A 13951-nucleotide genomic window follows, 5' to 3' on the forward strand; every position below is an offset into this window, starting at 1 on the left:
CTGGGAGATGATCTATAATGAAATGAAAAAGGTATTTAAATATACCTTCCTGAAGAAACCAGAGGCCTTTCTCCTGGGTATGGTCAGCCAACTGGTGCCAAAGAAGGACAGAACTTTTTTTATGTATGCAACAACAGCAGTAAGAATACTCATCGCGAAGTATTGGAAGACACAAGATTTACCCACCCGGGAAGAATGGCAGATGAAGTTGATGGACTATATGGAACTGGCGGAAATGACTGGCAGAATCTGAGACCAGGGAGAATAGTCGGTGGAAGAAGACTGGAAAAAAATTAAAGACTATTTACAGAAATACTGTAAAATCAATGAATGTTAGAAAAATGTTGGAATGAAGCTATATGGCTTTAGTAGAAATGTTATAAGGAATTAAGTACAAATAGATTATTAATGTATTAAGGCAAAAAAATAAGGTTAGAATATGTTAAGATAATTACAGGACAGAAAACAGAGGAAGATGGAAAGGAATTGCTGAAACATTTAACTGAAGTGGAATACAAAAAGGGAGGTGTGAGGAGGTTGTTGAAACAAGTGAATGAAAGATAAGATATTGAAATTATTGGATGTGTTTTAAATTGTTTTTGTTTTGTTTTGTTAGTTTAATGTTTTAGTGTTAGTGCTATGTAGTGTTTTTGTTTTTGTATTGTATTGTTTATTTTTTTTCTTCTGTAGTGTTTATATTGTTAATAAATATTATTTTAAAAAACAAAACAAATTCCTATGCCCCACAGATAACCCAGAGATGCATTTTAAATAAAAGCACACATTCTACTCGTGTAAAAACACCAGGCAGGCCCCACAAATAACCCAGAGATGCATTTTAAATAAAAGCACACATTCTACTCGTGTAAAAACACCAGGCAGGCCCCACAAATAACCCAGAGATGCATTTTAAATAAAAGGACATATTCTACTCATGTAAAAACACGCTGATTCCCGGACCGCCCACAGGCCGGATTTAGAAGGTGATTGGGCCGGATCCAGCCCCAGGGCCTTAGTTTGCCTACCCATGCTCTTGCCCCATAATGGCGGCAGCACCCCTGAGTTAGGGGTATGGTAGGGTAGGGCTGGTTTTAACATAGGGATTCTGGTCACTTCATGTATCCCAACTGGACCCAGAGTACCGCCATAACCAGGCCACTTCCCTGTATTCTGCCAGGAATAACCAGGCCACCTCCCTGTATTCTTCCAGGAATTTCCCTCTCAAAGAAAATTCCTAAGCAGGAATTTTTTTCAGTTAGTGCAGAAGCGAAAGGAAGGCTTAACCACCACCCTTTCCACACCTACTGGCATGCAAATAATTATCAGAGAAAGACAGACACATACAGACACACACACACCCCTCCAGCTGATGTTATTTTCATTTTTAAAAACCTGTAAATTAAATGCGAAGTTAACATCTTACCTGGTTTGGTCTCAGAAACAAGCAACTAGGATGGCTCTCTTTGACCCATGTTGTAACCCACAGCATAAGTTCTGCATGTCAGGTGACACCCACCCACTGAGGAATTAATCATCTCTGGGAATTTGTTACATAACCATGTGATACCCATCCAAACAACTGCAGGCCATTGCTCAAATGGGATGCAATGCTAGCACGTCGCAGGATTTCTGGAGAAACCTGTCTGAACCGGTTCTTTTCTAATGACGGGGAATTCAAATTATTAGCTGCTATATATACACGCTTCTCCTCTTATATTCCATTGGCTCTTCTGTGGTATAAATTAGGACTGTGCACCATCACCCTGATCTGATCTGGGGCCCAATCAAGCACTTGGGATCTGAAGCAGTTTTGGGCCAACCCAGATCTGGGCCCCAACTCAACTCTATCCATGCAACCCTAATGTTTAATGAGGATTTTAAACCTTAATTACACACGCTGTCAGGAGAGGGTGCTGCTTTGCCAACACACTGCCTGCCTCTCTCTAGTCTCAGCTGGTGCCTTGTACCCGGGAGTTGTATCACACCTCTTCCTATAGGCCCAGCCAGCCTTGCTTCATTTCCATCCTGACAGAGCCCCACAGAGCCTGGGGCTCTTAGCTTCATGGGGGGCACACTAGGACTGCCTAAGAAGGAGGAAGCCGCAGGGTGAAGGGGTGGGGTGGGGAAAACACTGTCCTTGCTGTGGTAATACTGCCGCTGCTCATCTTTGGCTGCACCTGAGAAGGCAGTCAATGGGGTTGGTGAGGAGAAGCAGAGCAGAGACCATATCTACTTCAGCCACAAACGGAACTGACTCTGGAAGGAGTTCAACGTCATCCCTTAGAAACCAGCACTGCCGAGTGTGCCCATGGAAGGGCAACCACCGTCTCAGACCACAGCACCAAGTCCAGTACAGTCATATCTCGGGTTAAGTACTTAATTCGTTCCGGAGGTCTGTTCTTAACCTGAAACTGTTGTTAACCTGAAGCACCACTTTAGCTAATGGGGCCTTCTGCTGCCGCCGCACCGCCGGAGCCCGATTTCTGTTCTTATCCTGAAGCAAAGTTCTTAACCCAAGGTACTATTTCTGGGTTAGCAGAGTCTGTAACCTGAAGCGTATGTAACCTGAGGTACCACTGTACTGAGTATCTGCTCAGGATTGTCCCAGTTCTTCTCGACCCTTCGCTTGTGCAGCCCAGGCAAGGAAAGCATCTATTCTGTAACACTCTCACAGACACACAAACACGTCCTGACCTCCCTCTGCTCAGTCAGTGGGCATTGCAGGAGGATGAGTGGGGTGGGAAGTCCCATTGCTCTAGCAGGAGTCATTGTGTGGGCTTCTGCTATAGGCAACAATTTGTCAAATCCTGCCCTATACTTAATTCAACAGTATGAATACTTTTCATCAGTGGTTTTCCCTAAAAAAATAGTTTAGGGGTACTCTCATTTTCCTACTCATATTGAAATACTGCCCCTCAATGAGGCCAAACTTAGATTCACAAAATGTTTAGGGGTATGTGTACCCCTGCATCCCCCCCAGAAAAAAAGCACTGGTTTTCATGCTTACTCATCCGATGAGACAACAAATGCAGTTAGCAGGCAAATAGCATTTTGGCACCGCCTAGTGACAGAACACATGTATTTCAACATACTAGCTGAGAGGAAGCCAGTTTTCTACTGCAGTCCAGAGAGACTGCATGTATAAACAGTCTAATCCATTGAGAATCTAATTACGGAAGTCCAGCCTGATATATTTTCTGTGTAAATTCATCCTCATTCAGAAATGAGGCAACTATAAGAGGCAGCTCCTTTTAAACAGTACATCTGTATCCAGAGATGTCAGGGACTGACCCTGGTAAAGCATGTGTTCTACCACTGAGCTCAAGGTTTCTGTGTGGCACGGTGAAGATAAAACCAGGCCTTGTGATGCCCCTCCCCCCAGAGAAAGAGAATATGAGCTCACCCACACACTCTCAGAGTGGTGCAGCAGGAAGGATTACTCTATTAGAGACATGCAACCATTTCCTCACTTAAGCTCTCCCTCTGGCAAAAGAAAGAATCCCTAGGAGCAGGCAGCACTTCTGGGTTCTACACACAGCATAGGAGAACTGGGAACAGACAGGGCAAGTGGCATACTAGGTTCCCATTAAGGCCCACAATCAGTCGTATTGTGTTAAAGCTGGTTTACCCATGATGGTGATAGGAGGTAAGAGGTACTCATTTTGCACCTGACTACAGGCCACCTGCAACCAAGTGAAGATGCCTGGGAGCCACAATGGTGCCTGAAATCTCCACCATCTGGAAGTGCATCCCTGGGGAACCTTCGATCTTGACTGTTTTCACACACTATCAACACATTCTGTAGAATTCTATCCGTTATCTTTTATCTGCACAATCAGAATGAATTTCAGACACCAATAAGTCATATTGAAAAATACAACTTTTGAGCTTTCTGAGCTCAAAATGGCAACTAGGCATTCCCTTTTGGCAACTGTAACCCTGGTTTAAGGAGCCATTTGGTGGCTAGATTATACAGCAGTTTCTAATAATGTTCCTGGGTATCTTACAAGGGTACTCCCCTACCTAGACTAAAGTTACACACCTCTGCGTTTTGCTAGAATGTGCCAATTTCTGAGCCAGCTCTACTTAATTGACACCTGCCTTTCCTCTGGCAGAACAAAACTAGGGCTTCACTAGCATTTTTCCTCAGAACACAGGCAAGGAGGTTTCAGACATGCAAAGAGGCACATGCCCCAAGCAACTGAAGTAACTATGTGCATCTATTCACTTTTTAAAAATTACGTAGTTATTTTCTGAAAAGTCAGAACAGAATCTTACCAATTCACCCAATATGTCCTCTTGCTGTATACAGACAACATAAATAATTCCTACACCAGCAAACAAAACATAACATAACCATCCTTAAAAATATTACCTCTAAATTAGGTGCGAGTCATAGGTCTATGATGTGGCCACAGGATGTGAGGAAGCATACTACTGACCTCAGGTCCTGCAGCATGTGGGCTTCTTGAAGGCCCCTGGTTGGTCACTGTGGCAAATGGATCCTGGACTTTGACTTGATGAAGTAGGGATCTCTTGTGTTCTTATGATCATCTGAGGGCACAATTTTTTTTAATTGATTCATTTATTATACAGTGCTATACAGTGCTATATTATACAGTGCTAGAAAAAGAGATGCTGGAACTCACCATGAGGACCTCCCTTGTTCTCTTAAAATGGCAATGGCACCCACTTGAGAGGTGCCGGAACTGAGTTACAGTGAGTTCTGGGTGAAAAAAGCCCTGATATTATATACACCCCACAAAACTACCACACAAACATACCTTCAGGCAATCCAACTCTGGTTTCAGTCCTTCTTTGAGTTTTCCTTCTCAACAAGCTGCTAATGGTTGTCATTGGGCACCACCCAATTATACTGATGATAACTCTTTGCAGCCGCTTTGGTCCAGGTCACATTATACAGGGGTCAGCAAACTTTTTCAGCAGGGGGCCGGTCCACTGTTCCTCAGACCTTGTGGGGGGACTGGACTATATTTTTTTGTGGGGGGGGGGAAATGAATGAATTCCTATGCTCCACAAATAACCCAGAGATGCATTTTAAATAAAAGGACACATTCTACTCATGTAAAAACACCAGGCAGGCGCCACAAATAACCCAGAGATGCATTTTAAATAAAAGAGAACATTCTACTCGTGTAAAAACACACTGATTCCCAGGCCGTCCGCGGGCCAGATTTAGAAGGCTATTGGGCCAGATCCGGCCCCCGGGCCTTAGTTTGCCTACCCATGCATTATGAGGTAAATAATGAACGCTAAGCAACAGCTTGTCCCGGGCATTTCCTCTGAGTGTTTTCCTCAGAACAACGGTTTGTATAAATTGCAACCACCCCCCCATCAAGAGAGGAATTAACCGCCGCGACATTTTCCCATGTATGAGAGATGGTAATAATAACTACATGCAGCAGTTAATGATCTGTGGTGAACAGCCGCTGTAGAATATTAGGTGCTCCAGGAGTGACAGTGCAAACCACAAGCAAGTAATAGACCGAAAACAGCCCTAAGAAAAACAGGAATTCAACCTGATAGTGTGTCTCATCACTTGAAGGTCAAATTTAGCCAAAGAGGGAGTGGTTGCTCTTGCATATTCAATTAGCCCTGGCCATGTGACTAACCAGCATAAGATCAGAGGATAATTGGATGACATCTATACTAATTCATACCCAGTCCATCTAAGTCAATATTGTCTACACTGACCAGCAACAGCTCTCCAAGGTTTCAGCCTTATCTGGAGATGCTGAGGATCGGGACCTTTTGCATTCAGATCACATGCTCTGTACTGAGCTACAGACTTTCCTTAATATTAGATGTAGCCAAACATTTGATAAAAGTTAATAGAAAACGACTCAATGGGTGCCACTGAGTTGTCAGGAGAAAGAGACTACATTCAGCAATCAGGTAAAAAGGAAATGTGAATAGATTATATTAACTGCAAAAACTTTACCTAAGCATACTTCCTCCCTCTATTCCTACTTCAAATACATGTGGTTGGGCAGAATTGACCATTATATTGGGAAGGAAAGTAATGATGGAAGAAAAGGACACTTAGTGTGAAGTTTGGGGCTGGGGGGTCTGCCTCTGCTGAGTTTCCCACTGTTCAGAATTGTGAAACCTAAAGGGGAGCCAAAGTCCCATGGGTGAGTTTGATTGGCATTGCTCCCTCCCTGTCCTGGTGTTTACTAAGTCAGTGCCAAAATCTGGTTTCCCTCCCGCTTGGCAGAGGATTTTGGGAGGGGAAAACGAGATGATCTCAGTTCAAAGTCGTTGCTATCCCTCCCTCCACTGGCTGAACTTTAAATGCAGATCTGTGGATTGTCATATATATGTTTTTTTAAAAAAGTGGCATATTTCAAAAAGTGAAAATCCAGTCAGAAAAGTTGTTGGAAAAGTTGTTGAGCTTTTAGTTTTGGCCAAAGTTGTTGAGATATTTCTAAGGAAAACCAGCAAAGAGGACATTTAGCAGATTTCCGCCCGGGCACTGCTTGCGGCTGCAATATTCCAGATAGGTCCTGGAAATTCGAGGTGTATGGCAACCCTAGGTACTGCATACTGTTGAGTACCACCAGAGAAAAAATAATTTTTTGCATCTTATCACCATTTACCTCTATGAATACCTGAACCACCCACATTCCCACTCTTTTAAAGATATTAAATAAAATTGCAGCACTTTTTGGAACCGACAGCAGAATTTTCTGTTAAACCTTCAGAAATGATGGATCAGCAATATTCTCCAGGTCCTTGTCTCATGAACATCTGTGTATTTTCTTATACACTCATTTTTACACATGCAACACTGCAAATAGAAGCACACAAGCAGGAAACTGGCACGCACAAAAGATATGAACCCTTATTTTTAGAGGCGCATAGAATTTTTAATGCTCCTGTGGCACTTTGGTCCTTGGTTTGATATTTCAGTAAACAGTAAAGACCTACCCAAGTCAGATCTGACTGTGTGTTGTCTCCAAGTGAAGAGCACCATCTACTGGTAAGCTGTAGCATCGTCCTTTCTCCAGCTTAACTAGTTACTAGTCTGGTCCCTGCAGTTTAATAATACTTGGGACAGCAGAGGATTGGTTTGCAAAGGATCCATGCACTTTTGCTCAACAATATTTGGTCCTGTTGTAGCCCCGCCTGAGTCCCATTGCTGAGCAAGCAGGGGCTAGGAGTCTGGAAGGAGCTCTCACCTGAGAGCAGAATCCACATACAAAGTCAAACAGTCCAGAGGTCAGGGAATCCTGATGGAGAGCAGGTAGCAGCATGCTAGAGCCAGAAACTACAGACATTGTTTCCAGCATCTGACTGCTGCTGAGAGCTCTGTTTAAGAAGGCCACAGCCAGCTGGTTCTCATCAGTGCTTTCTCCCGTAGAGTCACTCCACCTTCTCCTCCTTCAGGATGCTGTTCAACAGGTGAAGCTGACTCCTGGGCCCATGACAGGTCCAGGCAGAGCACCATACCAAGTGGGGCTAGGATTGCAGCTTTGGTTTACAGCAAACCTTCAAAATATCAAAACGCAAAAGGGGTGGGAGAGAGAAGTCGCTTTGCAAAACATATCAATAAATCAATAAATTCAAAAATCAACAATTTTGCAAATGCAGAACAGAATTTCAATAGAAACGCAATAGAAATAATCTAGACTTAAATATATAGGCGGAGAGCAAAAAAAGGCCCAGGCCCTGGTCTTCTTGCTGTATGACCTTCGCAGCCTGGCTTAAATAAAGTTCAGAGGGGGAGCAAGGTCATCAGAAGACATCTGAAGGCAGCCCCAAGTAGGGAAATTTTTAATGTTCCATGTTTTATTGTATTTTTATATTTTGCTGGAAGTCGCCCAGGGTGGCTGGGGCAACCCAGTCAGATAGGTGGGGTACAATTATTTAGAGGTTTGGGGTTAAACCCATCTCCCCCACCCAAGAGCTCTGCCAAAATTCAGAGCCACCATAACTGGGTTTCAGGAAATCAAAATAATAGGCGATTCATAGATCTTCCACTTCTGCTCTGGCTTGGCCTAAGTTGAATTTCACCCAAGGAACTTAGTTCAGTCTTATCTATAAAAAGAAATGCATGTTAGTTGCTGGCAAAGCTGGATAAACAAACCAGTCAAATGTATCGCCCGCCTATTGTACTGTTTTCGCAAGAATCAGAAAACCAAAGGAAGAGATTAATGAAAGCGCAGTTTGCATTGTTCATGACTTTTTCCCATTGAATTCCAACAGTTCTTAAGAAGACAACAATGCAACCAATCATAGATTTCATCCAACACGTTCCAAAGATTGCAGTGATAACGACAGCAGGCCCCTGGCACCTTGAAGTCTAACTATGCCACAATAAATCTGTTAAGTCCTTTAAGATACTTCAAAACTCTTTGTTGTTTCATCTGATACATGTTGCCCTAGGAAATCTTTCGACAGCAAAATATGACAACATGTGTTCTAGTCTGATGAAGCGATGCAACAATTCATTATATAAAGTGCTGGTTTTGGCAAGATAAAGCTTGTTGCTCATTATCTGGAGAATCCATGCCTAAAAGATCAATGGTTCAAATTCTGACCCAATATGGCCATTATTCTTACTTGGTGCTGAGAGGATATTTTATCCATGGAGGTAATGGTTGCGTTCTGCTTGGCAGGATGATTCTCCAGGGTGTTTTTTATCATTTTATCTGCTGGGCTGTGCAAAGGAGCAAGTGCTACGGCATATGTCAAACTGACATTTGGGGAGAGATAGGTCGGTCTGCCATTGCTTTGCTGATTCACATCATACTAGGCAGAAGTTCTCAAACTTTCCCATAATAATGGGGAAGCCTGCATTTTAAGGGAGAGACGTGCTGGATGAAGCACCACTCCCTCCGAGGCCACTGGGGCTGTGGAAGCTGAAACCAAGGGCATCAGAAGACAGTAAGAGTAGACTGTGCAACATCTATTTTAGTGAGCCAGTATGGTGTAGTGGTTAGAGTGTTGGACTATGACCTGAGAGATTAGGGTTCTAATCCCCACTTAACCATGAAGCTCACTGGGTGACCTTGGGCCAGCCACTATGGGACTGAGCATGAGGGATAGCTCAGCTGGTAGAGCATGAGGCTCTTAATCTCAGGGTCGTGGGTTCGAACCTCATGTTGGGCGAAAGATCCCGACATTGCAGGGGGTAGACCAGATAATCCTCGTCATCCCTTCCAACTCTACAGTTCTATGACAGGCAGCAGAGCTGAGAGAGGCCTGCACAGAGTGAGCCATCTCTCAGCCTAACCTGCCTCACACGGTTGTTGTGAGGTTGAAATGTGGAGGAGGAGAACCACTTTGAGCTCCTGGGGGGGGAGGTGGTATATAAATGTAATAAACACGCCAAATCCTTCAGATGGTTAGGACTACAACCAGCATTATGTAAGATAAATACCTCACTGGAACAGCTCCATAAGAAGACGGATGTCATGACTACAAAAATTGATAACTTGGGACAAAAAGTGATTAATTTGGGACAAAAAGGGAACATTATTACAGAAACTACTCAGGAACCGATACAGGGATCTACTTTGACAGGGCAAATTGTGGAGAAGGCAGGGGAGAAAGTTGTTGTTGATGAACCTAAAGTAGCACAAGTGGAGGGGGAGAGAGCCCCAGCCTTACAGATGCAATTTGATGATTATAAGTTGATGCTATTTATGAGTGAATTTAGAGAAAGTCAGATTTTGAGGATTGGAGCCCTGTTTGGACTGGAGAAGGAAAGTTGGATAGATCCCTTCATGCATTACTGACCTTTGGGACCTGGACTTGGGTCAGGAGCAGACTGGTGTTGTGGGGACCTCCAGATTTGGAGGAACTTTGAAACATGTCCTGAAATATATTTTGAACTTTAGTTTCAATTATGGAGATTTGGCTGACCTGTCGAGAAGGAATAAAAACATTGCCAGGTGGGAATTTCCCCGAGATCTACTCTTCAGCTTCAAAGGAAGGAAAATAAGAACAAGATCAGAAGAAGACAAAGTAAAGTGCATGCATAAATATGAAGAAGACTCGCAGAAGGGACTTGGAAAAGAGTTAAGAGCCTCGGACAGAAGATCACCAGGTTGATGGACTACATGGAATTGACGGAAAAGACTGGCAGTATCTGTGACCAGGGAGAAGAGACGGTGGAAGAATATAGAAAAAAGTTTAAAGTTTATGTATAGAAATAATGTAATATTAATGAGTGTTAGAAAAATGATGGAATGGAATCTCATGGCTTTAGTAGAAATGTTACAATAAATAAGTATAAATAAGTATTATAGTATTAATGGAAAATAAGGTTAAAATATGTTAAGATAACCATTTGACAGAAAATGGAGAAAGATGGAAAGGATTTGCTGAAATAATTAATAGAAATGGAATACAAAAAGGGAGGTGAGAGGAGGTCGATGAAACAAGGGAATGAAAGAGAGGGTATTGAGATGTTATGATGTATGTTTTTTAAACTGTTTTTGATTTGTGTGTTTCTTTTGTTTAATGTGTTAATGTTGTGTACTGTTTATATATTGTATTGTATTGTGTTTTTTCATTTGCCTTTTTCTTTTTTTTCTCCTTTTTGTAAGGTTTAAAAGTAATAAATATTATTTTTAAAAAAAAGATAAATAGAGATAGATAGATAGCTAGCTAGCTAGCTAGATGATAGCTAGCTAGATAGATAGATGATAGAGATAGATGATTGATAGATAGATAGATAGATAGATAGATAGATAGATAGATAGATGATAGATAGATAGATGATAGCTAGCTAGATAGATAGATGATAGAGATAGATGATAGAGATAGATGATAGATATAGATAGATGATAGATATAGATGATAGATAGATAGATAGATAGATAGATAGATAGATAGAGATAGATAGATGATAGATAGATAGATGATAGATAGATATAGATAGATGATAGATAGATAGATAGATAGATAGATAGATAGATAGATAGATTCAAAATGAGTTTTTTCAACAAAATATTGACGATGGGAGGGCTGGAAAATTTGTCTTACACCAGATCAGACTATCTGCCCATCTCACACAGTACTGTCTACTCTGGCTGGCAGCAGCCGTTCAGTGTGTCCAGTAGAGGAGCTTCCTATTACCTATCTCACCATGTAATTGGAGATGCCACCAGGGGTGGAATGTGGTGCCTTCTGCATGCCAGGCATGTGGCGCTTGACCACTGAGCTACAGCCCAGGGACATCCTGGGTGGTTGCTCAGCCTTGTGGCCACCACACTAAATGTACAAGGGCATGAGCCACTTCCCTTCCCATCTGTGATGCCTGCAGAACTCTGTGGAACAATAATTTACGAGAGGCATGCATCCTGCGTCTTCATGTGATGCATGTTACTGTAAAACAACAGAATGAGCCACAACCAATTTACCGGCTAGCTTATTCACTGCGGGCTGCAGCGTGTGAACCACTGCCTCTGGGTATGCATGCGTTATGTGTCATTTTGTGATTTTAATTAATCACTGCCGCACACGTATGGATCTACTACGGATATCAGAGGCACAAACATTCTTCCCAAAGCTACATGCAAACTGAAGTGGTGAGAAAGCAGCCAGTATATGGAACGATTTGCTTTCAGATGACTTGTTTACTGAGCATTCATCCTGATTTATTTGTATGCACTTTCTGTCAATTGATGATGATGATTTATTAATTTTTTATACTGCCCTTCATCCTCACCCTTTTTTAAAAAAAACTTGATTTGTTGAGCAAGGGCACCAGAGCGCTTCAATCCACATTAATTGTGCAAACCTACATTTCCCAGTATGCATTTTAATCCCTCCAGCAAAATAGTAACAACCTTGAGATAGCTAGTAAACATGGGAAGTCTATTTACAAGAGACTAGCACAAGGAGAAGGGGATGACAGAGGATGAGATGGTTGGACAGTGTCCTCGAAACTACCAGCATGAGTTTGACCAAAGTGCAGGAGGCAGTGGAAGACAGGAGTCCCTGGCGTGCTCTGGTCCATGGGGTCACGAAGAGTCGGACACAACTAAACGACTAAACAACAGCAAAAAGCCTCTAGAGGGAGACATAGGCATAGATATAAGCAACAGTTAATGATCTGAAAAAGAGATGCAGTACCTTACCAGGGCTCATTCAGCAAAAAACAAAACAATATCTTGTGTCTGTTGGTATCCAGCTGTTTCCGCCATCTGGTTCTTGGTAAAATAGATATCAGCATTCTTGTGCTAATCTTGGGGGTGATGCACTCATGATCACTGCATAAGGAGATGGCACAGCCTATACATCACATACTAGAATATGTGACATCGTATTCAATACATCGCTTGAGTGGATTGACACCCCCAAAATGTACCTAACTAAAATTGCACAATCACCTTGCCAACAAAGGTCCGTATAGTTAAAGCTATGGTTTTCCCAGTAGTGATGTATGGAAGTGAGAGCTGGACCATAAAGAAGGCTGATCGCCAAAGAATTGATGCTTTTGAATTATGGTGCTGGAGGAGACTCTTGAGAGTCCCACGGACTGCAAGAAGATCAAACCTATCCATTCTTAAGGCAATCAGCCCTGAGTGCTCACTGGAAGGACAGATCGTGAAGCTGAGGCTCCAATACTTTGGCCACCTCATGAGAAGAGAAGACTCCCTGGAAAAGACCCTGATGCTGGGAAAGATGGAGGGCACAAGGAGAAGGGGACGACAGAGAATGAGATGGTTGGACAGTGTTCTCAAAGCTACCAGCATGAGTTTGACCAAAGTGTGGGAGGCAGTGGAAGACAGGAGTGCCTGGCATGCTCTGGTCCATGGGGTCACAAGGAGTCGAACACGACTAAACGACTAAACAACAACAACAACAAATTGCACAAGCCTTTATTGATCTAGTATCACACTGCCCAAGCACCACTGTGGGGTAGGAACATTTGGGAGGGTGAATTAGAGAGGTGATTGTTGATAGTTGCGAAACAGAAACTAATAAACTATTCCAATGAGAGAGGTGAAAGAACAAAGGCTCGGATTAAAAAGGAAGTCAGCAAAGATGCTACTTAGCTAATGCCAAGAAACAATGTTACAGAACATTTCCACAGTTCAAACAGATTAATATTATAAGAAACAGAAAAGACATGTGTCACGGCCACCCAGGATGGGTCCCAGCTCACAAGAGACCTCACTCCGTTGCAGTTTATTTACAGGAAAAGTTTATTGAAGATTTCTGCTTCTCATACAGTTCAGCATTGTGGCCGTACGTCTGTCACGTTAGACCGCTGAAGTCCCCTCTGACTCCTCCCCTCTTCCACACCAACTTAATAGCCTGGCTCTAGACCACCTCTTCCTCTCCTTTCTTTTCCGCAGGGTCTTCCTGCCCCCCTGGGTTCCCTCTCTCCGTGACTCGCCTGAGGCTGAATCCTCTGCCGCCTCTTCCCCCCTCCTTCTGGCTTTGGGGCCGGGCTCCTCCCCTGAGCTCTCTCCACTTCCGCGCGCCTCTACGTTTGAACTTGGCGCGCGTACGTTGCTCCTGACCTTTCTTTCGACCGCTACACCACCCTTTGTTCTGCTCTCCACCCTTTCCGGCTGAACACCTTGCTCCAACCCCCTTTCTCTGTTCTCTCCTAATCCTGCTCCCTCCGAGAGGCTGACGACTCCACCCCCTTTACTCCGTTCCAGCTGAGACGCCTCTTGCTGCGTCTGTCTTCCACTGGGCTCCTCTCCGCTTCTCCCTTCTCCTCCCTTTTGCTTGATTAAGGTAACCCCCTTTTGAGAATCCTCTGACTCGCTGCTCAGACTCGTGGATTCCCTTAGAATTCCGTCATCTTCTTCCTCATCCTTCTGCCCCTCCTCCCACTCGCTCTCCGTCTCCTCTGTCATCTCCTCCTCTCTCCCAGAAACCCTGACATCCATCCCCCCCTCGAAGCCCCCCCTTCCCCCCTCCCGCTCGCCGGGTGCAGGTTGAGGAAAACGTGGTTCTT

The 13951-nt window shown here is 43.5% G+C and overlaps 1 protein-coding gene across 1 annotated transcript in view; it reads right to left on the reverse strand.

Annotated features, from left to right (window-relative positions):
• Positions 1-7512, reverse strand: part of FADS6 (fatty acid desaturase 6) — a 25423-nt gene extending 17911 nt beyond the window's left edge. The window contains 3 exon segments of the mRNA XM_081899746.1: positions 4443-4493; positions 4495-4554; positions 6952-7512. Of these exon segments, the coding sequence (XP_081755872.1) occupies positions 4443-4493; positions 4495-4554; positions 6952-7017 (177 nt within the window). The 5' untranslated portion in view covers positions 7018-7512.
• Positions 7513-13951: the final 6439 nt, after the last annotated feature.

Source organism: Podarcis melisellensis, assembly GCF_964234715.1.
Source record: "Podarcis melisellensis genome assembly, chromosome: 2".
NCBI classification, from domain to species: domain Eukaryota; kingdom Metazoa; phylum Chordata; class Lepidosauria; order Squamata; family Lacertidae; genus Podarcis; species Podarcis melisellensis.